We start from the raw sequence: 26,286 nt of genomic DNA, 5'->3' as shown, positions 1-26,286 counted from the left end.
CACACACCAGACTCATACACACACGGGATCCACTGTAAAGAAAGATGATGCAATGATGATGAGCAACAAAACACTGGATCTGCTCTCTGTGCGCAACGCTCTCCTTTTACGCACACACACTGCAGTGCCCAAGACGTCCTGTCACACAACTACATCAACCCAGGACGCACACACACTCTCTCGCACACGCTCACGCACACACACAGACGGACGCTGACTCAGATGGATGCTGTCGGTGGCGCTGCGCCCCCAGCGGCGGTGCGTCGGTGATGCCACTTCAGCGCCGGGGTTAAAAAGCGGCGGGCGGCGCGCCGGGGCCACAGTGTGGGGTGTGTTTGAACAGGAGACACAGAGAGAAGAAGAAAAAAGTTTAGTCGCGGATTTTTCTGGCGTCTGACCTGCAGCAAAGCATCCGTCGAGAGCATCATGGCAAACAAAGCAGCACAGCAGCCTCCTCACCTGCACCTGGCCGAGGTCACCGCGTCCCAGTTCCTGGACATTTGGAAACATTTCGACGCTGACGGTAAGAGTTTGATGTTCCCCACCTAAAAGTTCATTAATACCAAAATTCATGAAGTATGACTTAATGGGATGTCACTGCTGTAAAATTCAGCCGACTGCAGAAGGACTGAGAATATTAATTCCGGAAAATATGAAGGAAAAAAAGATGAAATGCATCCTGAAGATAATAAACTGAAACCGTTATGAGGCTCAGAATAAGAGGGGAATCAAACTGAAAAAAAAAGTTTGTCGAGTTTTTTTTTAATGCAATCGGCACTATAGGGGGTTGAAAATAGTAAACGATGAAATACTGTACTGTTGGAAGTGAGATTATTTTGCCCTTAAATTGCGCATATATTCTTTGTGCATCGATGTTGAGCTTGAAAAACGAGTTAAGTTGCACAAAAGGTCTATTTTTTTTAGTGGGAAATATACTGTCAGGAATAAAGTTAGATGATTTTCAGACGAATTTTGATGAAGTTATTCTACTGAAAAGAACAAAATATACCGAAATCTACCAGGAGTTCAAGCTATTCTCTGATAATGTGTCTAAATGTTGAGTAAACTGTATAAAACGCTCATGAAACGCTGGTTAAATGGGAGTTTAGATGGACGCAGCTTCATCAGTGCGCTCCATCATCGGTGCTGCCGCTTTTCATTGATGAATGCATTCCATTTTCTGTTTATTTTGCAATCAATCCCGTATTTAATTTGTGTTTTAAGCGTCTCCAGCGATCTATAATCATCGACGGGTCGCGTAAAGTTGCCTAATTGCCTCTGAATGATCAGTTTCCAATCACAAACATCCTAATTAAAGTTTCATCAATGAGTTCAGTGTGTCAGGTGGTCGGTGCCCTTTACAGAGGAGCTTTCAAATGGATTAATGTGATGTCTGGAAAAAAAAAAAAAGAAAATTGACTCATGGTGCTGCTCATGGTTTTAGCAAATCTCAATCCTGATGGATGTTTTAGATCCGTCTGTCAGTTTTTTTCTGCTGCTTTCCTGCAAATCATCTCCACGTTGCTGCTGTAATGAAGCCTCAGAAGCCTGATTATGGATATTTTCATTTCATCTCAAGGTCTGCACACTCCGCTGAGGACTGAGGATTTGTTGCCAGCTGATGGACAGACTTAAAAGTGGTCCATCTGCAGAGAAAACAGTTTTTCCCTTTTCTTTAAAAACTTATTGTCCTTTATTGGATTGCGAGAGTATTTATAGAGCACGATAAAAGGCTTTGCTGAGCCTTCTGCTGCACCAGATATTAAGAAATAACATCAAACCGACTTAATTAACCAACGCACTGATAATTAGATGTCAAACACAGTCAACTCCTTCAGATTTTAGCTCATCAGACTGTGATGTTTATGTGATGAGGCCGATTCTTGGTTGCAGCTGGTCATTATTAAAAGCCGAGTTTTTCAAGTCTGGTTTGTTGGTCAACTTTTTCTCCACTTGCACCTGCAGATGAGGCAAGTTGGTGCTGCACCTATTTGCCTCAACACACTTTCTCCTGGGAGTTTGTTGTCAGCGTGGAGTGTTCTGATGCCTGCACACATGCTGAAATGTTTCCCACTGGGAAATCAAGGTGGAGTGAGGAGTCAGGTGGGATTGGAGGGGCTCTGCAGCTGAGCTCTCTCCATACGAGGGGCAGGGAGAAAAGCTGCCCCGTGTGTTAGCGGTGGAGGAGCATCTCGGCCGCCTCCACCACCACACAGGTATCTGAGTCGCTTTGCAATGAGCTGCTTTGCTAATCAAATCCCGGCGAGCGAGCATCCACAGATTTGGGTACAGGGTTTGATTTCTGCTCTCATTACTGGGAGTGTGTCGTGGCTCGGCAGAAAGAAAAGGAGAGCTAATTTGTTTGCTCAGATTGAGTAAACATCTCTGAGCTGCAGATAAAAATACACAGGAGGCGATGCACCCAGAGATGATGAAACCACACGTTCCCCTGTTGGCTCAGGATCAAATCTCATCTGGATTGCGGCTCCGTGTCCCTCTCATCTTTCTCTGCTGTCTCCGTCAGGCCTTTTCAAATTCAGTCACTTCAAAGCCGCAAAAGGAAACAACTGCAGTTCCTTTTTGGCTAATTATAGAGCATTTGCTGTCAATTATTTTTCATTGACCTGGATATGGAAATCTGGAGTACTAAGCACACTCAAAAAAAACAAAACTCTACCTCCTGAATTGACCCAACTGTGATCTCAACACAAAATATCTGAATAGACAGGGCTGCGCTCTCCTTTGAAAGGCAGATGCACTTTATATAGGCTTTAAATATGCACTTAGTTGGCACAACTGCCCACTTTGAGAGTTTTCCTGTGTTGGAGCTGAATTTTAGAATCCAAACCAGAAGAAAAAGCGTCTTTACCAGTGTCTCCCGGGAACACAGTGACGCAGTATCCCAAAGAGCGCGTGTTAGGGCCAAAAGTGGTTTTGTGAACCTTTTATCTCGCCGGTTGGTGGAAGCTTTAAGTGCTTGTGCAGAAAGTATATGAAAGCAAGTTGGCTGGGGAGTTCTCATTATGGTGTATAAAACTAGTTATTTGACATTTAAGCAAAATGGTCTGCGAGTGAGTGGAAATCAGCCATAAAATGTAGCTGCAGGCAAGGACTTTTTATTTTTTTGCATATTCATATAGTGTAAATATGTTTACTGCAGGGATTTGGGACAGTTTAGTGCAACGTGGACGCACTGTAATGAGTCTGCAGCACATACAGTGTTTCATAGCAAATATATTGTTGTGGTTTAAGGGCTGTTTGAGAGGAAAAGCACTTCTACTTTTGATTTAGTGCAGCCACCAACAGATGCTCCCATACGTGAATGTAATAGGCTGTATGGATCTATAGCTGCATCTATTGAAGTCACGGCAGCAGCCCCAGATAATCTATTCATAAATCTATTTTTATTGTCACTTTATGCCGTTCGCCTTGTTGTTAATCACATCTTACTCTGATTAATTATCAAGCGGGCCACTTCTCTCCAGAGTGCTAAATGTCAATAAGACCCACAGGAGGGATGCTCGATAGCAGCGAGGCATTTTGCTGTCCCACTTATCGAAACAGGAGACTTTGTATTCATGAGTTTTGATAACATCGCTAAGGAACAGCACATGTGAGCTCGCACACACACACACACAAAGGCATAAAAATTTCCATGGATGGGACAAAGACGCTAAGATGTTGGTTGGATAGAGCGACGGAGTTAGATCGAAGATGACAGAGAGAGGCGGCGAGTTAGAGGGAGAGGAGAGGAAGTGGATGGCATAATAATCTTTGTTAGTGTTTAATGAGGCAGCTCTGCCTTCCAGGGTTTTATTGAAGCAGCTAGTCACATCGTTTGGAGCCATCTGTCCAGCCATTCAGCAGGCTTGTTGATAGAATACTGGCACAGGTTCACATAGTACCTGAGTAAGGCGGTCCTTATTCATTTGTCCTCTGTCAGGGCAACAGAACACCGGGAATAAGAAGAAAAGAAGATGAGAGTGGAAGGAAATCAACTTTATGGCCCCCGGAAGATAAATTTGTCATGAAAGCATCCGAAAAGCATGATTGATACCATCTCAGGATGAGCACCACCTGACAAAAATGACACTTAGTGTGTCAAAGTGACTGATAACACACTGCTAAACTTCTTAAGAAAATCACTTTCACAGCTGGATAGTCTTAAAAAAGCAAACTCAGGCTTAAATTGTCGAGAATTTAACCTTTTACTTTATGCTGTTATTTATCACTGGACACCGTTGTCTGTATTGATTTGCCCTATTTGCCACACTCTCCATTTGAATGCACTTATTGATCTCTGAGGGATAAAAGAAGTTGCCCGTGGATCATCACCTTGAAAATCCAAGAAAAGCAATTTTCCATATTTAGCCTCTCCTGGCATACAATCCTGTGAACGCACAGTCTTTGAGGAGTGATCAGTTTGCATCGTGTCAGTCAATAGTGGAATCTATTAGAGGGGAAGGAAGAGAGTTACTGGTAGATGGCTCTTGTTTGAATCAATACCAGGGCAAAACCGAGCCACGATGGGATTTGTTTGACACTGGGACACTGTGACCACATCTTAAGAGGCAGCTGCATGTCAGCAATAACGGAAAAAACAGATCCTTGGTATGTTGCAGTAACACGCAGTTGTGGTCTGTTTGTCTCCCAGGTAATGGCTACATCGAGGGGAAGGAGCTGGAGAACTTCTTCAGGGAGTTGGAGATGGCTCGGAGAGGAGCCGGGGTGGTGAGTCTGCTCAGAGGTTAATCACAGATCCACAAACGGATCACTCAGGTTTCACTTACATTCTTGTATGTACAACTTCCAGGACCCCTCAAACCCCACATTCAGAGAAAAGATGAAGGAGTTCATGCAGAAGTTTGACAAGAACAAAGATGGACGGATTGAGATGTCAGAGGTAAGGTCTTGCACCAGCTCCGGTTTTCTGCTTACAAATCTGGGTGTTTTAATTAAAGGAAAAGTTCTGGGAAATAAGCTTGTTCACCTTCCTGCCAAGAGCTTGATTGATACCATGCTCGTGTATGTAGCCAAAGCCAGCAGCCAGTTAGCTTGACTTAGCATAAAGACTGGGGAACATCTATCCTCCAACAAGCTTATCTGGACATTTAAGAAAATATGCTCTCTCACTTTGTAGCCAAAAGTAAGATGCAAGAATTGATTTCACTCTCGTGTCTGTCAGCAAATATAAAATCTGAACAGCAGGCAGCCAGTTAGCTTAGTATATAGACTGGAAACATTGGAATGTCTAGCCTCTAACAAACGTTACTTGGATATTTTGGGAAATGTACTTTTTCACTTTCTAGCCAATTGTAGGATGAAAGGATTTATATCACAGTCATATCTTTCCACAAAAATTAAACTTTAACAACGAGCAGCTCGTTAGCTTAGCTTAGCTTAGCAGTAAGATGAAAAATAATGAAACAGCTCATTTGTAACCAATCACATTTGGATATTTTGGGACATATGCATTTTCACATTCTAGCCAAGAGTAAGACTGATTGTAACGCTCATATCTTTCTGCAAATATGAGAACTAAATCAGCAAGCAGAGTTAGCTTAACACAAAGACTACAAATAGGGGAACAGCAAGCAAGCATTCACAAAATGTGTCTTAACACCTTTTAGAATATGCCTTTTTACATTCTTGCCCAGAGTAAGACAAAAAGATAATTATTACACTGTTGTCATTTTATGACTGATAAGAATGAAAAATAAACAAGCATGCAGTCAGCTTAGCTTAGCATAGAGACTTGAAACAGCTGGCTCCTGTATATATTCTTTGTCACTTTCTACTCCAGAGTAAAATGAGAAGATTAATCACTCTAATATCTGTTTAGCCAAAAATAATAATAATGAAGTAGCAACCAGTTAGCTTAGCTTTGCACAAAGACTGAAAAAAAACTACAACTAGGTTATACCAATCCTTATTTTTCTGTTTTGGGAAATATGCTTTCCCACTTTTTCCCAAGAGTAAGATGAGAAGGTATACATACACAGTTTTCATTTGTATGTTATAAATATGAAACATAAACAACAAGATGCCAGTTAGCTTAGCACAAGGACTTGAAACAGATGAATGGCTAGTCTCTTCTTGAACCTTTTTCTGGGAAATATGTTTTTTTCTCTTTCTGACCTGAGTAAAATAAGCACATTAATATTACACATTTTATTTCTTATTATTAAAATAATAACAATGTAGTTAGCATAGTATTACAGTGAGTAAAATTGGCACTGCTAGAGTCTACCAAACCTTTGTTTGATATTTTGGGAAATGGGATTTTAACTTTAGACCCAAAGTAAAATGGCAAGATTAAAATCATTTTCATATCTGTTTAACAAATATGAAAACAGCAAGCAGACAGTTAGCTTAGCTTAGCATGAAGACATGAAACCAGTACTCTCTACCACACTTTAGTCTGTCACTTAAGGAAAAATACTTTTCTACTTTCTTACCAAGAGTAGGATGAGATGATATATGATATAGAAGCTATAGTTTAAACATGAAGCATAAAAAACAAACAGCTATTTAGCTTAGCTTAGCATAAAGAGTAGACACAGAGGAACAGCCACCTCTACAAAACCTTAGTTTAACATTTTAGGAAATATGTTTTTCTTTTACTTTCTTGTTAAGGTGAGAAGATATATTTGCAATGTTTAATATTTTATAGATATGAAACAAACTAATTAGCTTTGCTTAGCATAAAGACTGGAAATGGAGAAAAGAAATAGTCTGGCTCTGGTTATTGGTAACTATATCTAAAAAAATGTGGATAAAGCTCTTTAAATGCGATATAACATGTCATTTGTTGATCTGTAAAAAGTGTTAAAACACCAATTTGCTGTTTTAAAGTTTATGTGAAACTATTTGTTTCCTGGTTCGAGTGACTAAAGGAGATAAAACACATCACTTACTGAACTTTAGAGCTGCTGGGAAGCTGTTTTTTTGTAACCTTTCCTGACTCTTTTTAACAGAGCTAACAGTTTTCAGTCATCTTGCTAAGCTAATTGGCTGTGGGCTTCATATGTAGAAGAAACTGAAAAAGAATGTTTTCAAAACTAGCCAACTATCTGTATAAATTGTGGAAGAAAGGAAAACTAAGTATGGTCAAATATTTGGTACAATCAAATAATTTAGTGGAGTTCCTTGTGCAGCAGCTTTGACTGGATGAGGCTTTTGGATGTGCAGCAGTAATTGAAATGTTACTCAGAGTAGATAAGGCTGTATGTTTGATGCTGTGTGAACGGTGAGAAAAAACTGTAAGAACAAAAGCTAAGATAATACACAGAGTCGAAAATACAGTGCAGATGGGAGTCTTCAGAGGCCTGGTCAATACTGTGATCGACTGCATAAATGCGGTCTTCATGATGGTCTCTATGGAGCGTCATTTCAGGGTATTGCTTTCCCTCATTTTCACCATTTTCAGAATGTGATTTGAAAAAGATGTGAGAAGGAAGGTTTCTGTGGTATCAATAATCCACTGCTGGACTAGAAAATCCCGCAAATGAGTTAGAGGTTCAATTGCTTTGGTGAGAACATTGTGTGTAAAGTCTTTGTCTAAACACCCAAAAACAATAAATATTCCCATCCTAGGCATATAGGCTGGCTTCTGAGGTTATGGCTTTCTATTATTTATGTCTTATGTGCCCATTTGAGGCTTTGCAGACAAAAAATAACTCCCCAATCTCCATTTTGTCTCTTCTAACATATGAACTCTACCATCTTGTGTTCTCACCACTCTTTCTCTCTCTAGCTGGCCCAGATTCTCCCAACTGAAGAGAACTTCTTGCTGTGCTTCAGACAGTTTGTCAGCTCCAGCGCTGAGTTTATGGCGGTAAGTGTGTTTCTGAGCGTGCATGGAGGGGCCGGTATATCGTTTCTTATGCAAGGCTGCTGCTGTGCTTGATGAACTCGGTCATTTGATCAATTCTTTGTAAGCATCTTTGGATGTTAGACGTGCAGAAGCTTCTTTTTCTCTATAAAATGCCATTAGTCAGGACATACTTGCTTCAACCAACTCTACAACCGTGGAGACCCAACAGACTTCATGTTCTCTTTGCCGCCTACTGGCTAATTTCACGGATTAATTCCCTCTGGGCAGGTGAAGGTGTACCAATTAGTGAAATAAGTCGAAGAAGTCTGGAATAGAAAAGCACAGATTGCTGCCCTTGATTGCATATGGTGGTACACATCTGCTGAAAAAAGCGGTTGTATTATTAATCAAGTGACCATAGTTCTTCACAGGCAGTGACTGGATAATTGGCTAACTAAAGGTAAAGGCTAATGCATGACAAGTAAGCAAGGAGAGGGCAGAAAATGCTCTTGATAGAGACAGCCAAGGTGCAAATTCCTAAGAAAATTTAAATGGTAGAGTGAACAGTTTGAAATGGCACAATGATATATTTGGCATCTGTGCTGCAAAATACAAGTGTGAGTATCAGAGAACTCTAAAGATGCATGTAAATGTCCCCATATAGACAAGTATTGGGTTGTTTTGTTCTTCAAAATATAATGTTTTTAACATTTTTGTTTTTGCTAGATAGACAGAGAGAGACAGGAATTGTTGGGATAGATGAATGACATGCAGTATGTGCCTCCAGTGGTATAACTCCACAATTTCTAACTTTGGCGTCCCCCATTGGCACAGTTGGAAGGCATTATTGCACAATATGAGACACTGGATACTGAATAATACAAATACCTGCTGTAACATTATAGTAAGACAACACCTAGTTATACTGTTTTAGACATTATCAGTCTATTAATTGGCCCTTATTATTGGAAATCATTCCTATACATATCAGCCACTAGGGACCTCCGCCATATTTTAATGAGGCAGAATGCACATTATCACCCATTCTGATCAGAGATAAAAGATTAACCTCAACAACATAGGGAACTTCTTGCAGTTGAATTAGGTGTGTGTTTTTAATTTCTGGTGGACCCTGGAAATGGATAAAATGGAGCTTTGTAATATGAGGTAAACATGGTGAAAAGCTTATTTTAAGCCAAACTGGGTAGTTTTCTTGCCTATACTTCAAAAAAATACCAAATGAAAACACAAGTCAACAACTAGTTCGTGGAAGCAAAGATCAAAGTGAGACTTAAGTGAAAAAAATAGAATAATGTTCCAAGATATGACTTGAACTCAAGTTTCCTGGATGAAGTTTCCTCTTTATACATTTATAGGTGCATGTCAGTCACATTATCCCTTATATTGTTTCAACTACAACTCTTTTAATGACAAGTTATAAATGTGTGGATGTCAGAAAAATATCCATGTACACTCTCTACTCCTAATTAGACACACACATCCACAGAGGGGTCGAAATTTACGTTATTCAAAACCCTTGGGGACACATGGAAAGCATGAATTGGCCTTTATTCAGCCAAATGGTGGACTTCTGTTCCCAAAAAAAGTGCAATTGTGGCATCACCTACATTAAATGAGCTGATGACAAAGTGCCATTTAAAAGGGTGGAAATCATCTTTATTGGTATATATGTATAGTTATGATAACATCTATTTATTGAGATGATAACATTAGAAACCGGTGATTTCTTAGTCAGCTTAACTGACACTAACAATCAGAATACATGAACCTGAAGATGAACCAGACTGGCTTCACTGTCCAAGAAATGTGTTGAAGTGATCAAATGGAAACTCAAGACATTCACAATTAACCACATGTGAATAATCACCAGCAAAAAAAGTAATTTTCATAAATAAATGGCTGAGGAATTTCTAAAGTTTAAGTGCTGCTGTGAGCTTTGAATAATAAATGATTGGAGGAGTAACAAAAAGCCCTCCACAGAGCAAGATATGTGCTGAAAGGTAGTAAAAAAAGGAAATCATTTATTCCACGATGTGCCTCCGGAAGATAAGGGGGAAAAAAATGGCAGATTTCATGTTAGATCTGCCGCAAAGAAAGAACGGAGCCAATTAGAAACCAATTACATGTGGGGAAGAAGCTGTCCTTGTCTCCTGTGTCAAATTGAGAGGGAATAATAATGAAATGAGAGGAGAGGAATGAATGAAAGAGAAGGTGTGGAACGCGAGAAGGATACAAAGGGCAAATGAGAGAAAGCGGGAACAGGGAGGACGTAAATGAAATGTCGATGAGAAGTTGAGAGCCGGAGTTTGAGAACATAGAACAAGAGAAGGAGGGAGGGGGGGATTAATCAGTCTTTGTTGAAGGGAGCAGGGAGGAGGAAGTGGGGAGAGAGAGAGAGGTTTTTAAAGGGCTAGAATGAGGAAGCAGAACCTTCTATTTTCAGAGTCATATATAATGGATAACACCACTGTAGCTCCTCTCTGCAGAGCCCAGAGGAGGAGAGGAGGTGCAGAGGGGGAGGAGAAGGGGGAAGACCATCCATCTTTGATAAGGAGACCTTCTTTGGACAGGGACAGCTGCTAGATTAAAACATTCATTAAAATGACTTTTCTCTGCCTCCCCTCTTTCTTCTCCCTGCGCCTCGTTGCCCTCTGCTCTGTATGTGGATTGTATTGAAAACCGTGCGACTACAGCGACGGTCCGGGCTTTTGTGGTCGTCCCCTCTGGAACGATTTCTGCTCTGCACCAGAGAAAAGTCAACCCCTAAGCGCAGTTAAAGAGCGAGCCGTGGGTCGATCAGAGAGGATTTATGTGTGTGGGGGGGAGTAATGTAAATCACAGTGGAGAACAGATTCTTTGTGCTTCGTGCATCAGTGCCGAGAAAACACTTTCAATTCAATATGTCTTCTGTTGTCTTGGTTCAGGCATGGAGGCGATACGATACGGATCGCAGTGGCTACATTGAAGCAAATGAGCTGAAGGTAAATAAGTTTCACACTCAACAATACATCAAAATCAAACCACGAAGCACCGCAATCAATTCATGTGAATGTTTTTGATGTAATGTTTCATCTTCATCCAATGGCCTAATTTAAACATTTTTATTTATTCATCTGCATACTTTGTCATACTTATTTTGTTAACTTTTGTTCTCTTTTTTCCCCAACGCACATTCACATCAACACACATTCAATAACAACCCTGAACTGTACTTAGCAGACAGGAGGAGCTAATAAGCCTCATGACCTGTAATCAGTGATTTCCCCACATCAAAAAAATGCAAAGTTTCAATGCATAAAAGTGTATACAACATGTATTAGTCTGTATGCATATTTTTATGTACAGTAGCCACATTATTCTTCATGTAAGGCCAATTGCACCAATAAAATCAATGAAAGAAAGAAAACGATAAAAGTCACAATTTTGTTCTACGTTTTTGTATTATCATCAGCTGCTACCCTATTGCTTACCTTTAAAAATAATTTGACATTTGGTAAATAACTTTTTTGCTTTTCCGCTGAGAGCTACATGAGACGACTGGTAACACCCTAAAGTCTAAATATGAAGCTAGAGCCATTAAATAATTAGCTTAGCTTAGCTTACCATAGAGACTGGAAGCACATGCAGCAAAGTGGCACAAAGAATTAGACAGAGCACTTACAGTAAGTGCTAGTAAAAATTACTTCTATTTTTAAACAGAAACCATACAACATGTTCATTAAGTGAATTTTGGAGGTCCTGCTAAGTGGATATTAGTATGTCTGACCAGAGCCAGGTTCAGTTTCTCTTGTCTTTGTGCTAAGCTATGCTAACTGTGTGCTGGTTCTGGTTTCATATTTAGCATACAGACTTTTGTCAAAAGACAGCCTTCTCCTGCATGAACTCAAGTCTGGCATTAGGTGGCGCAAACGAAAACAGGAATGACCTCCATGATTTCCACTAATGTTTCCACCAACTTTGACCATAACACTAACATTGAAAATGCCAAAATGATGACAGATATTTGGCAGATGCAACTCTAGTTCTATTAGCAGTAGGAAATCTGACTTCTTTTTTTTTTTATGTCCGCTTGTATGCAAAATTTGATGTTGTTGATGGCACTGTCTGAGAGAAGAACACTGAACACTTCCTGAGTAAGCATAAAAAGGGCAGAAAAATTATGCTTCTTGTTCTCTTCAAGTTGAACCAATCCCTGTTGTGATCCACACAGTAGTTTACCAGAGTCCCTCAGAGGTACCTCAGTGCTTCTTTATTTCCTCAAAACGGCTCCTAAAGAGGTTCTTTAGGGGACAATTTAGTAGTCAGAACACCTACAAAGGTTTGGGCCAAGGTAGAAGAATAAGAAGTCCTACAGCAACATGGAAATCATCTTTTTTTTCCCCAAATTCAGGCTTGTGAGAGTACAAGGTCAGTCACAATAACGTGCCATGGAGCAGATAGAGTTAAGGGCCTTGCACAAGGGCCCATCAGTGACAACTTGGCAGCACTGGGATTTGAACTCCTCAACCTTCCATCAATCCATTCTCTATACACCACTTTATCCTCATTAGGGTCGCGGGGGGTGCTGGAGCCTATCTCAGCTGACTCGGGCGAAGGCAGGGGACACCCTGGACAGGTCGCCAGTCTGTCACAGGGCTACATATACAGACAAACAATCACACGCACATTCACACCTACGGGCAATTTAGAATAATCAATTAACCTCAGCATATTTTTGGACTGTGGGAGGAAGCCGGAGTACCCGGGGAAAACCCACACATGCACAGGGAGAACATGCAAACTCCATGCAGAAAGATCCCAGGCCCACCGTGGGATTCGAACCAGGGATCTTCTTGCTGCAAGGTGAAAGTGCTTACCACTATCCACTGTGCAGCCCCTCCTCAACCTTCTGATCAGTAATTTGAACCTCAACCATCCACCTCTACCAGAGACACCACTGACCTCCAAGTCATAGTTGAAACATCCATGTTTAAACTATGACTTGGAGTACGCTATATTTAAACATAGGATAGCGTTACTTTTAAACCGACAATTCATTAAGAAAGTATGGTTTTACCTTGCCAACATGTTTCGAGGTCAGATGATGCTCTGAATAAGACAGCAGATCAAAACATGTCAGCAAGGTAAAACCATACTTTCTTACTGAACTGTCGGTTTAAAAGTAATGCTATCCTATGATATGAAATGACAAAATGAACATTATCCAACTATATTTAAACATAGTTTACAGCTGCAAATCTTCTGACCAAATGCCTGTAAAGCTGCTGCTGAAATACAGAAGTGAACCCAACATCCATCCAACTGACTTACTCAGTTTCTTAATCATTTGTTAAAACAATCTGCTTGTTCCTGCAGTGGAAAACAGCCTAATGTCCTTATTTAAAGCTAAAGTTGGTGATAATAATCCAACACAGTTTCTTCAAATTCAGGGAATATCTCATAGTCTGCCAGCTATCTGTACAGTGAAAGTGTTGAAAAAATTCATATACAGGCCTGATTTTGTAAATGGGAACCAAACAGAGTGATCCACACAACACTAAAGCATATAATCTGCACATTCGAGGACAAAGAGTGTATATAAATTGGTTTGTGGACTACTCTTTGTTTTTCAGTTGTTGCAATGTTGCTCTTTGAAAAGTAGACATGATGAGTGAGGGGACTTGATATGAGGAGACTGCACATGTCCATACGGTAGCAATGTGTTAATCACAAGTTAGCCACGGCTCTAAAACTCTAAAAGAGAGGATAAAATACAAAATCCACTTCATACCGTACTACAGAAGGCTTGAAACTAGGAACTAAGACCATAAATTCATGAGGAAAATACTTACTGAGGGAACAAATCAGGGCAGAAGTAGGGTCATTTTTGTTCATACTTCTATAGAGTTGCATGTATTTCTGCAAACAAGAGTCACCCTCTGTTGGATGTTAGGAACACTGCAGGTTTAAGGCACTTTTTGTCTTTGTTTTACAGTCCATGTACACAATACTATTCCAGAATGCTCCGTGCATGTTTGAGATCATGCACGCTCATGCCCATGCACAAATGGATGGTAAATCTGGCTAATGCTATCAAGCTAACAAGCTCAGTATCAACAACCGCCACCTTTCTGTCTGCACAACCAAGCAAATAAGCATATTTACCAACATGTCAACTTCTTATTTCTGAGGGTCTTGTAACATTCTGTTTACATTATATTATTATCATATTAAATAAAAAAGAAACTGATATGTAAAATGCAGATTTCTGTACATTTTAGAGCAAACAACCCACATTCCTTTAAAACTATCACAGATTATTTAAAAAAATCTGTCAGAATATGTACATTGTGTACATATGAACAAGTCAAGCCAGAATGCAGCCTCGACTCAGGAGAGTTAAGTGGCTGCTCCACAGGAAACAGAATTCCCCAATGACCACGAGTGTTTATGTCGTCAGGTGAGGATTCAGATGCAAAGAAAGCTCATTTTATTCACTTCAACACCTCTTGGGAATGTTTTGTGACATTATATAAAGAGGCTAGTGGTCCACGATGGAGAGCTGAGCGTTAATGGGGTCAGCGATTGCGCGTCACGCACAAACTTGGCTGCTCGGGCTGTTGTGGGAAACGTGTTTCTTCCGGCTGACCAGGTGCAGATGAGTTACTCAGGTGTGGCTTTTTTGAAAGCTTCGGAAAGATACAGATGAGAACTCATCTGAAGGCAGCAGACGCGTGTCTCACCACATAATTGTGAGCAGACGTGGAAAATATTGACTCGAGCGTCGCACAAGTGATATAATACATTTGACGTAATGCTAATGGAGCGCCTTCGTTTAACAGGCATTATCATTTACCATCTGTCATCTTTCTACTGCTCTACATTTACTGTAACTAATGGCTGCCTTTACTTTTATTAGGTTTTGACATACAAAACAAATGCTAAACCCATAAATCACTTCAGAATTTAATAATTATCTCCCTCTGTTCTTATTTTTTTTACCTTCTATAATCAAATTTATGTGATTTTAACCTCAGTTTTTCCTTATTTCTTTCTCTTATTTGCACATGCCGTTCATTTGTTCTCTTTTTTCCCATGTCAAGTAAATTAAAAACAAGAAAACCAATAATTTAAACTCTGCTATCACTGTCCTTACTTTTGTACATAATATGATTTTAGTCCAGTGAAGGGTTTGAGCACAGCGATTATTGCTGTGTTCAGTATTGTCTGTTTTACATGAGATTTTTCTGAATATGAAAAGATTATTTTACAATATGATAGCAAACTAACATTATATGTTATTAAAATGTGAATACGTGTATAAAATCATTGACCTGTGATGGTATTTCCTAGTCTACATATTTTACCACCTGCACATGCTGTGCATTAAATTCTGTATGTTTTCTCTCATGTAAATGGTAAATGATAGTATTTATATAGCGCTTTTATCCAAAGTGCTTTACATGATACGTCACATTCACCCATTCACACACACATTCACACACTGATGTGAATGTCACTGAGCTGCCATGCAAGGTGCTAACCACGACCCCCCATAGGAGCAATTAGGGGTTAAGTGTCTTGCTCAGGGACACGTCGACATGAGCACAACGGGCCGGGGGATCGAACCGCAACCCTCCGGTTGTGAGATGGCCGGTGAGACGGCCGGTCATGTGAAATTGATGATCAGATGGAGCTACTTGCATGTTGTTTTTTTCTTATCTGTGTGTGTCTTTGTCCTCAGGGCTTTCTCTCAGACCTGCTGGAGAAAGCTAACAGACACTATGATGATCAGAAGCTGCAGGAGTACACACAGACCATAGTAAGACTCACACACTCAAACACACAATGGAAAACCCCATGTGTACAGCGTGCATAGCATTAAGAGCAGGAGGTTTTAGCATTACCAGATCATCTCTTGGCATAGAAATGTTTTCAGTGAGACAAAATGAGGAGAAAATATAGTGACAAAACCAAAATGAGATGCTAATTATGCATCATCGTCTCGACAGACAGCTAAACTAAAATAATAAGTCTTGAAAACGTCAGTGAATTCGACAGAATCACTGATGAAAGGTCTCAGTCTGAAGCCCATCTGGCCTGGAGCAGCTCAGAGGCCTGCCATGTTGGTGGCAGCAGCAGCGCTGTGCGGCTGAGTGGTCGTGACCCATCATGTCCGGCAGGTTGTGAGTTTGCAGCCCAGATGTGTGCACATCTGCTTCTTCCTGGAAGCCCCAGAGGTGACCTGACCTGATTTTCTGTAGCAGTTTTCTTCTAGATAAACTTGGTCGTTATTGTTTCTTCGCAGTTGTTTCAGAAAGTGAAGGCGGTGAGATCTTAGAGATTTGTCCAATAATCCCCCCGTTAAGTAGCAGCACAGGCTTCCATATCATTCAGATGCTGCTGGTTTAGCATTTATCTCTTTTCTAACAGGGACATCCAACACTTAAGATCAAATTAGAGGCAAAAAATTAAGATAAAGGATGTGTAATTTTAATAAACATGCCACGATGACAAAGAAACCACCTGAAAAACTGTACACAAATATTGTGCGGGACGATGGCCAAGATTAGCCAACAAATAGCTAACCATATGATGCAACAACAGGCACAATGCCCAGCCAAGACAATGAACACATGGTTTTGTGTCATTTTAAAACTCTGATTACAAATAACAGCTGCAGGTAGCAGAATGTCAACCTCTCAATCTGTTTCTCAGTGAAAATTCTCTTACTAGAAACTGTCAACATGTTTGAGATTAACGGTTTTATACTAAAAATACCATCAAAAAATACATCGAGATGACTTGTTTCCTCTGACTAACAGCCCAAAACGTTTAAATGATTGGTTTTAATAATATAAGACAAGGAAAAGCAGCAACTTTTCTAACGTGAGAACATTAAACTGTCATTTCCCCCCCATTTTTTTCTAGAAAAATAAGCTTAATGATTGATCATACCAGCAGGAGATGGACAGTCATTTAATGGAAGCTCTACTGAACAATATTAAGCCAAGTTTTGCTTTCCTTACAGAGAAAAGTTAAGTTAAGAAAGTCTCATTGTACTATTTCTGGTATATTCCTTCTTCCCAAAGTCTTCTTAAAAAGGGGACCTTTTGGGTTATTATTCAGCCACACTGGCTGGAATATTTGAAGCAAGGTTTATGGACAGTCCCTTTATTAGAACAAGACACATTTTACACAATGAAAAAGTGGTGCGCATGTATAATAAAGATAGAAAAATGATGTCTGCCCATTCTGTTTCTAAGATTTTCCCCCATTTTCCTGCATATACCTAGAAAAAAAAGCTTTCCTTTCTGCTTGTCTTCTATGTCCTCCAATCTCTGTTCTGCTTTCTAGCTCAAGATGTTTGATCTGAATGGAGATGGGAAGCTGGGCCTGTTAGAGATGGCAAGGTAATGTGCAATTTTACTGGCTTCTGCTCTCTATATAAATGTTGAAACACATTGGCTGCTGATATTCATTCAAAGTCTGAATAATTTAACGACTGTTATGTCCGCTAATGAAGTCCTTCTTGTCCCAAAGGCTTCTCCCCGTCCAGGAGAACTTCCTACTCAAATTTCAGGTACGGAGCTGCTGATGCAAAACAAAATGGCCACATTATGCACAATTAATGTCAGTCAAATGCTTAAAACAGCACAGCCACCATTTAATATCAATGCTAGGCTTATTTTTTTTTATAGAATTTAGTTTTTCTGGTGCATTTTGGCGATCTGCAGCCTGCTAATCAAAGACCAAACTTGTTTTTACAGGGTGTCAAGTTGACCTCTGAGCAGTTCAATGCCATCTTCACATACTATGACAAGGTAGGTGACATTTTATTCAAAGTAGGAATAATACAGCTGTCAGCTACACTCCACACACTCCCCAACACACCGCTGATATCTGACCCTCCGGGTTAGCTTTTGTTCCGCTAGATTTCACTTGTCGATGTATCTTGGCAGCGACGCTTTCTTTCATCTGTTTTCCTGAGAAGCCGGCTGCTCCTGGGCTTTTCTGTCCATGTTCTCGGTGATAAATTGGCAGAACACAATGCTGGATGATGGCGTTTGAACACCTCATCATATTTAATAGGAGGAAAAGTTATTTCACTCGCAACAGCCACATCCCTCGTTAGTTTTAGCCATGGGAGCACTTTTAAAACACGCTGTTGAATGAAATCACTTTTTCTTTCTTTGAATCATCTAAAATCAAAGCATCGGTTTTATTGATCTCATTTTAAATATTCTGATCAAGAAATCAGAGAGTTTATTTCATTTTTAAAATGGAGCAGTATTTCCTTATGCTGGGGCAGATCATGAAATATCACCAACTTTAAGGACAGATTTCATTTATATTTTTCCCCATATCAAAGGTATGTTAATACAGTTGAAAGAGTTACTTTTCATGGAGTGCATCTTTAAAAAATTCAATCTATATATGTATTAAATCAACAGATTAAGTCAGTTATTAGTTTTCATGCTGGTTACCATTTTAACCTTCAGAAACCCAAGTATCAGCTTTATTTATTTTTGTCTAAACTGTTTGTAGCAGCCCTCTCATGAAGAAAATTATGAGTTTTATTGTCTTTTGTAGTTTTTCTTATCGGGCAAATTTTGTAAAACACTGCTGCATTAGGATCAGGATTTCAGTTTGATTAGTACATACATTATTAGGCAATGTTGACTCAGTAATATCAAAATATGTACCTTAAGAAAAACTTGTATTGACAGGAAACTGTTTAACATATCGCAGTAAAATGCTACTGAGATGGAACTAGAATTGTAAACCACACTATATTGCATTTTCACATGATATTTTGCTTTCCTACAAAATATTAGGAGCACATTTCAATATAATGCAGTCAAGTGCCCTTCCACCAAATGCTATGGCCTTCATAATAAACACAATAGAGAATTAGTGCCTTTCAAAGTCAAAAAATCTGAAGATGCAGAAGATTCGTAAAAGTATATTTTGTCACAACTATTATATTGGATTGAATTAGATGTCACAGATGTTCCTAATAAAGTGGTTGTTCAATGTACATGGGGTTAACCTTTAATGTTAACCACATAATCTATACATTATATTTTCATATACACTGTAAATTGCCATAGGTGGCACAACTGATAAATGAAGTGAACATGATGCCCATTGAAACCCACTGCTATGCACATGCCACACTAAAAAATCCCCACAAATTATGTATAATATACTTTATTATTCAAATTTTCTATCATTAAACATATATAGAATAATGGGAAATTGTTCCAAGTCAAATACTAACTTGGAAAATGGTTGAAATTAGTTCAATAACAAGTGGAAGAAAGAGTTGTGGTCTTACAGTATTCATATTTTCATATTAAAAGTGGAGCATTTTATAATGTCCATTATAAATCGTACTAGACAGTTTCAAGTGGATGCTGCAATTTTACAACCGTGGGCTATGGAGGGCTCAGATGATGAATAAACTGTGCTTATATGTGAGGGGATACTAATTTCATTTAGCCAAACATAGAGGAATAGGAGGTGGTCTGAAAGCTGATCTGCTGCTACAGCGAGTGAGGGGAATAAAAACGTAATTGCAAGAGTTTTTGAAAGAAAATATGCAAGATTGTTGTGTGGATGACTCAGCGCTGTTTGTTCAGGAGTTTCCTAAAACTCATGAATATGCAAATTATGTTTTGTTTTTTTAACCAATGGCACTCCCCATCTATCGAGGGAAATGAGTTGGGCTTGGCACACCTGTCCTCCTGTAAACAGCTCAGGGTGGTTGAGCTGCGGTTCACTTAATGGCCATATTTTCCACATTAGCAGTAGATTGGCGGGGAGGGGAAGGGAGTGGTACGACACGACGCAGAGCGAGAGAGGAGAGAACAAGGAGCTGTACATCTGCTGAATAATTTTTCTTGTTTATGATATCTTGTGTAGTTTTGTGAGCCGGAGGGACTGACTATAATCTAGGTAGCTGTAAGAAAGCTGACTCAGTTTATGAGGAAATAAACAATTCGGCTTGATGTGGCAAAGCAGCGCGCCTCTAGTTAGCTCTGCCCTCCTGTGCAAAGTGCTCTTCATGTTTCTCCGTGAACTAAAATATATGTTTTAATGTATAATAGTATTTCAGTCAAAGTGAATTAACCAGATCAGAGCTGGTTCCAAAACATTCACTGTGTAATTAATTCATTAAAGTGATTTTACAGGTAAACCCCCCCAAAAAAAAAATACCAAATAGACAACACTATTATCCAACATGATAAATATTAGCATGTCTCTTCTGTATTTACTGTCTGCAATTGACTTTGAATCATTTCCCTTCAGAAAATATTCCATTTCCACTGTCCATAATGTTAAATAATGAATTTTGCAGAGTTGAGATGACAGTGATGGAGAGAGGTTTGAACTGGTTACAATTTGGGGCTGAAATTAAATGTTTGCAAAATCTATGCGCAGGGATAGGAGCCGTCCACTGATATTACGTTGTTCATTGAGCCAGATGTGAAGTGGATGATCCATGTTTGTAAGAATGGCCTCCATCTTGCTCAGTGCCCACTAGCACAAAGTTAACAAATTTATAGTTTTCCGCCACACCTCATCTTAATCTGATGAAGTTCATGTGCTATGACTGAAAGTGCTAAAAGCTTTGGCAGTAAGTGCACTGACCTCAAATTTTAGGCAAACTATTATTTTTACATTCAAATAATGGATGTTCAACCAATAATCCTAACCATCTATTTTCACATTGTACCTTTTGTACTTTTCTAATACTCTATTTTCTTGTAAATAGTAAGCGCTTTTGCACTTTTTTTTTGGTAAATACCAGCATTTTTGGCACCTTATTTGTATTTCTTCCACCAGCACGATTAGCACATTAAATACATTTCCTTTTGTTCCTTGGTTTCTTATCTTCTTCCATCTTGAATGTAATGTGTGATACCAGATGCCTTAAAATTCCCCAAGAGGATGAATCAACTATCTAAGCATCCATCTATCTATCTAACCATGTATCCAAGCATCTAACTTCTATCTATCCATCGAGCATCTATCTAACCATCTAACATCTATCCATCTAGCATCTATCTGTCCACCTAACCATCTATCTAAGCATCTACCTATCCATCTAACATCTATCTATCTAACCATCTAACATCTATCTATCTAACCATCTAACATCTATCTATCCATCTAACATCTATCTAACCATCTAACATCTATCCATCTATCTATCTATCTATCTATCTATCTATCTATCTATCTATCTATCTATCCATCTATCCATCTATCCATCTATCCATCTATCTATCTATCTATCCATCCATCTAATCATCTATCTGTTTCTTTGTGAATTGTTTTGTTATCTTCTTCTATCTTAAATGTAACATGTGTGGCCTACTGGATACCTTGAATTTCCCCATCGGGGATGAACAAAATATCTGTCCATCCATCCATCCATCCATCCATCCATCCATCCATCCATCCATCCATCCATCCATCCATCCATCCATCCATCCATCCATCAATCTAGTGCGTCCGTAGAAAGCAATTGGATTTCTCATTTCGATTCCTGACAATGTTTCACCTCTACATAGACACTTCATGTTAAATAATTCTTAAGTTATTCTTGATTTCTCGCCCCCGCCTTGGCTAACATACCATCTTTAGCAAAAAAGAAAGAAAAAAAGTTAGAGATCAAGATGTCAGCAAAGTGCAGTCCATCAGCAGTGGAGAGGGTTGCGTGCCAGTTCATGTGACGGGTTGGACTGAAGGCTTGCACTTTCTCTAGCTCACTTGCAGGAGACAGGGTTGAACGTTCAATTATAGATGAGCCGCTGCAGTCCATTCATGTAGACACCCTCTGCGAACGGAGCACCACCATTTATGTGTGTAATTAGTTTCATCATTTTGTCATGAGCTCAGTCCCTGCAGCTGAAACACTGGCAGCTGCTGTCTCTGGTGCCGAGAGATTGTGAGCAGGGCAAAGTGTGGCCGGTCAGCTGAACACTAACATGACTCACGGTGCCGCAGCCCCCGAACTGTGCAAGGACTTGGAAATGTCTAAAATGCAAGATGCCACGCAACTTAGACAGACTGGCTGGTACCTGATGTTGCTCTGCTTTCCCAGAGCTCTGCAGAGAGCCGCGTCTTTCATCCATAAACGGAAAATAAATAGAATTCACACTTTATTCCTAAGATCTAGGACACTTCAGTCTAGCTTTGTAAACATCAAACAGCATCTCCCAAAGTTGAAAAAATAAGACTGGCAAGACACTCGGCTATGAAATCATCTTGAGACCGAGCCTAGATGAACAGAACATGGTTTTGTGTCACTTGCCAAGGGAAGGTTTCCAATAATCTGGACTTATTTCCTGGCCCCATATTCTGTAAACACCACCGTGAGACATAACTCTCTAATTAGCAAAGAGGCTCCATATTGACTCTGCAGCTAACCCCCCTACACAGAGTTGTGAATGGGAAGTCTTTTTAAACCATTTGGCTGTTACATTCACGACTGCTGCCATAAAATACTGAATGAAGTCGAGCAGCAGGACAGGACAAAGTAAACAAACAGCTCCGAATCTAAACACACAGTCACTAGTGCAATGTTTAGAAAGTAATGTAGGGTTTGTCTATTTACTTGGAGCGGTAGTTTCAAAGATCTTCATATAAATCTTTAGCAAAATGAGACAACACCATGGTGATTGATCCACTGATTAAAGTCTTTGCATTTACAGTATTACAAAATGGGCATCTGTTGCGATGTTCCCACTCAAGATTACAAGTCATACTCAGTTAGCGTTGCATATCTCAGCATCCAGCAGTTCTGTTATGGCCCAGGGAGGCGTGATATGAAGCAAGTTTGACATAGCCAAACTGTTTTTGTGTTAGCTGGCTCAACAAAACCTAAAACAGCAATCAGAGTTGGCATCAAAATGGTGGTCCTCGGCTTTCGTCATTAACCAGGGATCTGTGTGGGCTCCAATCGAAAGGGGCATTTGGTGCGTCATTTGTCTTTTAGGTATTTCCCGATCCCCATGCAATGCCATTATCACAATAGAAGCTCAATCAAAGCCATTTTTAGCTGATTAGTATTAGCACAAATCTAAGATTGATCCTTTGTTTACATTTGATGTCACACAACTGGTGTAAATTTGAATAACTTTGTTAATTAATGCTGGATTATCAGTCAATAATTTGTAATACAATCTGAGCACATTGGACACTTAAACTGTGCTATTATTGCTGCTTTAAGCCTTGAAGATATGGTATAAGCAACCAAGACAATTGTTAGTTGTTAGACCAGGATATAAAAATGTTTTCCTAGATGGTCCCAGCTTAAGTTAACACATGTGAGCAGGCCAGAGGTCATTAAGTGGCACATAAGACTTTGTCATGGTGTGCTGTTACTAATCCCCCTACCCCCACCCCCGCCCCCATATACTCTGTTAGTCAACACTGCCCATCTCCTCTGGTTGATACATTATTAAATACTAAGAGGCAAACAGGTACTACAGCTATGAAGTGTATTATCGAGAAAAACGGTATCAGCATATACTAAATATTAAATGCCTCTGATAATATTGAGGCAAAAACCTTGTTTGAGACACCCTAAAGTAAATATGTTAACTATGTAAGTCAACATATTGATTTTGAGCTTGACTCGTACATTTAAACATGGAACTGAAAAAGAATACATGAAAATCATTTCAGTTTTTGGCCAACTCAAAGTGAATCTAATTTTATTGACTTTTGACAATGTGAATCTGCTTAGATCTTTGGCAGGTGAGATTCAGAAATACACCTGCAATTACCCCTTTTCTTCTTAGGTGTCACCAAAGGTAACAAAACAGAGGTCTTTAAAATGACCTCTTAAAGAGTGACCAGTGAAAATAAGTAAGTGTAAGAGGCATGTGCAAACGGGTCGCCTGATTATGGTGTAATTATTGATAATTAAAAGTAATGTTGTTCGGATTATTTCAATAATCATGCTTTTCCTTTCAGACCGATCTGAATGTTCGGAAATAAAAAGTAACATTTGTGGGGTTTCTGTCAACTTCTTCCAGGATGGCAACGGCTACATTGATGAGCATGAGTTGGACGCTCTGCTAAAAGACCTTTACCAGACAAACAAGACGGTGAGAAGTAGATAAAGTGTCACTCTTTATGGTTTACAGCCTTTAAATATATATATATATATATATATATATATATATATATATATATATATATATACTCTATGGTTAGACCTATGTTGTGAATTTTGGTCCACAATTCAATTTCTTTGCACTCATTTCTGCGTCTTATATACGTTAAACTTGTATTTTAAACACAGCCTTCCATTCCTACATGCCTGTATGATTAAACATTTTGCATGTGTTGAGTAAGTTTGACTGCTGCAGTTCTCAGCACTGCAAAAGGTCAGATCAAAAACTTTGCTAATACCAGCAAATGATTCAAGCTTATTAACAGTTTATCATCTCTAACCAAACCCACACTGTTACAAAAAAAATCCCAGAAAAAAAAGTGAGAATCTGGGAGCAACAGTGCCAGAAAAAATAGACTAAAAAGGAAGAAAAAAGGGAATAATAATCTTTGAAAAAAGTTTAAAAAATAAAATAAAAATGTTGAAAACAACATCAAATAGCTGTGAAATGATATTTTCAGCTAATTTAAATACAGTAAAATATCCATATAATAGCAAGTAACTGTAAAATAATGATCATTTTTGCCGATGTAAATGCAATAAAAATAATAATAATTATTATTATTATCATTATTATTAATAATAATAATAAAAATATTTATTACCATTTGTAGAGATACTGATTTTTAATGTGAACATTATTATAAATTAGTTTTGGCCAGTCAGCATGTAAATGTCTTTATTTTCTGTAATTTTTACCTGGAATTTAAGGGAAAAGGCAAAACATGACAGAACCATTTAAAAATGTATTTAGCGATTGAATAGCACAGCATATCCATAAAATAATATTTTTGCTTATTTAAATACAGTTAAAAATAGTGTAATTTTACAGTCAAACATTGTAAATCAATTAATTACCATTTTAAAAAATATATACATTTATGATGCGGATATTATTTAAAGTTTTGGCCTGTTGTTTAATAACTGTTTTTTTCAGTCCTTAATATACATAATCTCTCATTTAAATACAGCAAATAACTCTAAAATAATAATTGTTGTTGCTCATTTAAAGACAGTTAAAATAGTGTAACATTGTGGTCTAACATTGTAAACGAATTAATTCAGATTTGTAAAAATACTGATGTTATTTGCAGCTTTGGCCATTTTTAGTTGTTTTTTAACTGTTTACATGCAAATCAATACTGTTTCACTAATTTTTTTTGGAGTGTTAACCTGTAAAATAGAAAATTGTTTAAAAATCACAGTTATAGACAGCTAAAAATTGTTTACTACAGTGTAGTACTCTCTTTCACTTTCCTGGAGGCTGCTATAAAGCAGAAATCCCACGTAACTAACTAAAATCTGACCATTTCAGACAGTACTGGCTGAGTTGAGCTAGCCTAGCATGGTTTGTGATTGAAGCCTCCCTGTCTCTCTTTCAGGAGCTGGACCAGAAGAACCTGACGGGCTACAAGCAGAGCATCATGAGCCTGTCCGACGGAGGGAAGCTCTACCGCGGCGAGCTGGAAATCGTCCTCTGCAGGGACCAAATCCTGTGACTCTTCCTCCTCTTCTTGTTGAATATAATTTTCTCTGCCTGCCCCGCCCTTTTCTCCCCAGACCACACCCACTTTCAGCTGAGTGGCAACTTATACCAGGTGCATGTGCCGGACACCCCCCTCCTGACCCCCTGATCATGTCCCACCCCCACCCCTCCCAGAATAACAAAATACAGAATGAATGACAACTACACTGTCAGCACGCAGCAGCTCTCCTTCCTGAAACCCTCGTTTTTCTGCAAACCGACCTCTCGACCCCAAACCTGACCTTCCTGAAACCTCCAGCTTTTCACCCTCAGACTATCCTCCCAACTCTCCCCCGTTTCTGACCTCATCCTCCATCCATGCTGTGCCTGACTTGCAACTCCTGACCAAAACTCCAAACCCCCGAATTCCACAGAAATTCCCTTTCGACCCGTTGGCAACCCCTGAGTCTCGCCCTGGCTTCATTGACCCTTCCATTCCCTCGCTTTTTCAACTTTGCATTAGATACGATATATAGTCAAACTAAACCGCAGACAGATGTGTTTGAAGTGATCGCATTTATAATCTGTAATGGAACTGATAATGATTTTTCCACCTCTGTTTCTCCTGAAACCGTCGCGTTCCATTGAAACTCTTGTGTACCAATGCCATGACCTGATTTTCATTTTCAATGTTTGTTTTTGGCTGATACTGTCAATTGAAAATATGAATAAAATATCTTAAGATAAAATTATCTTTGGCGCCGTTTGGATGTGATTTTGTTTGCGAGTGGTGGATTTTGTTTTGTGTCA

At 39.1% G+C, this 26,286-nt stretch overlaps 1 protein-coding gene across 1 annotated transcript; it reads left to right on the top strand.

Annotated features, from left to right (window-relative positions):
• The first annotated feature begins 214 nt into the window (after nt 1–214).
• calb2a (calbindin 2a) lies at nt 215–26,228 on the top strand. The gene is made up of 11 exons (XM_051952362.1): nt 215–523; nt 4,655–4,731; nt 4,814–4,903; nt 7,757–7,837; nt 10,762–10,818; nt 15,561–15,638; nt 17,174–17,229; nt 17,360–17,399; nt 17,587–17,640; nt 23,872–23,943; nt 25,394–26,228. Exons 1-11 carry the CDS (start codon nt 427–429, stop codon nt 25,508–25,510), a joined length of 819 nt encoding a protein of 272 aa, XP_051808322.1. The 5' UTR covers nt 215–426; the 3' UTR covers nt 25,511–26,228.
• The last annotated feature ends 58 nt before the right edge of the window (nt 26,229–26,286 follow it).

The sequence above is a fragment of the Acanthochromis polyacanthus genome, chromosome 8, assembly GCF_021347895.1.
Source record: "Acanthochromis polyacanthus isolate Apoly-LR-REF ecotype Palm Island chromosome 8, KAUST_Apoly_ChrSc, whole genome shotgun sequence".
NCBI lineage: Eukaryota > Metazoa > Chordata > Actinopteri > Pomacentridae > Acanthochromis > Acanthochromis polyacanthus.
The sequence above is the reverse complement of the archived record's forward strand: the minus strand, read 5'-3'. Positions and strand labels throughout refer to the sequence as shown.

Coding starts and splice junctions, on each gene's coding strand:
- calb2a (XM_051952362.1), top strand. CDS start 427: ATGGCAAACAAAGCAGCACAGCAGCCTCCTCACCTGCACCTGGCCGAG. Junction 10,819..15,560: donor TTGAAGCAAATGAGCTGAAG/GTAAATAAGTTT, acceptor CTTTGTCCTCAG/GGCTTTCTCTCAGACCTGCT. Junction 17,400..17,586: donor ACTTCCTACTCAAATTTCAG/GTACGGAGCTGC, acceptor TTGTTTTTACAG/GGTGTCAAGTTGACCTCTGA.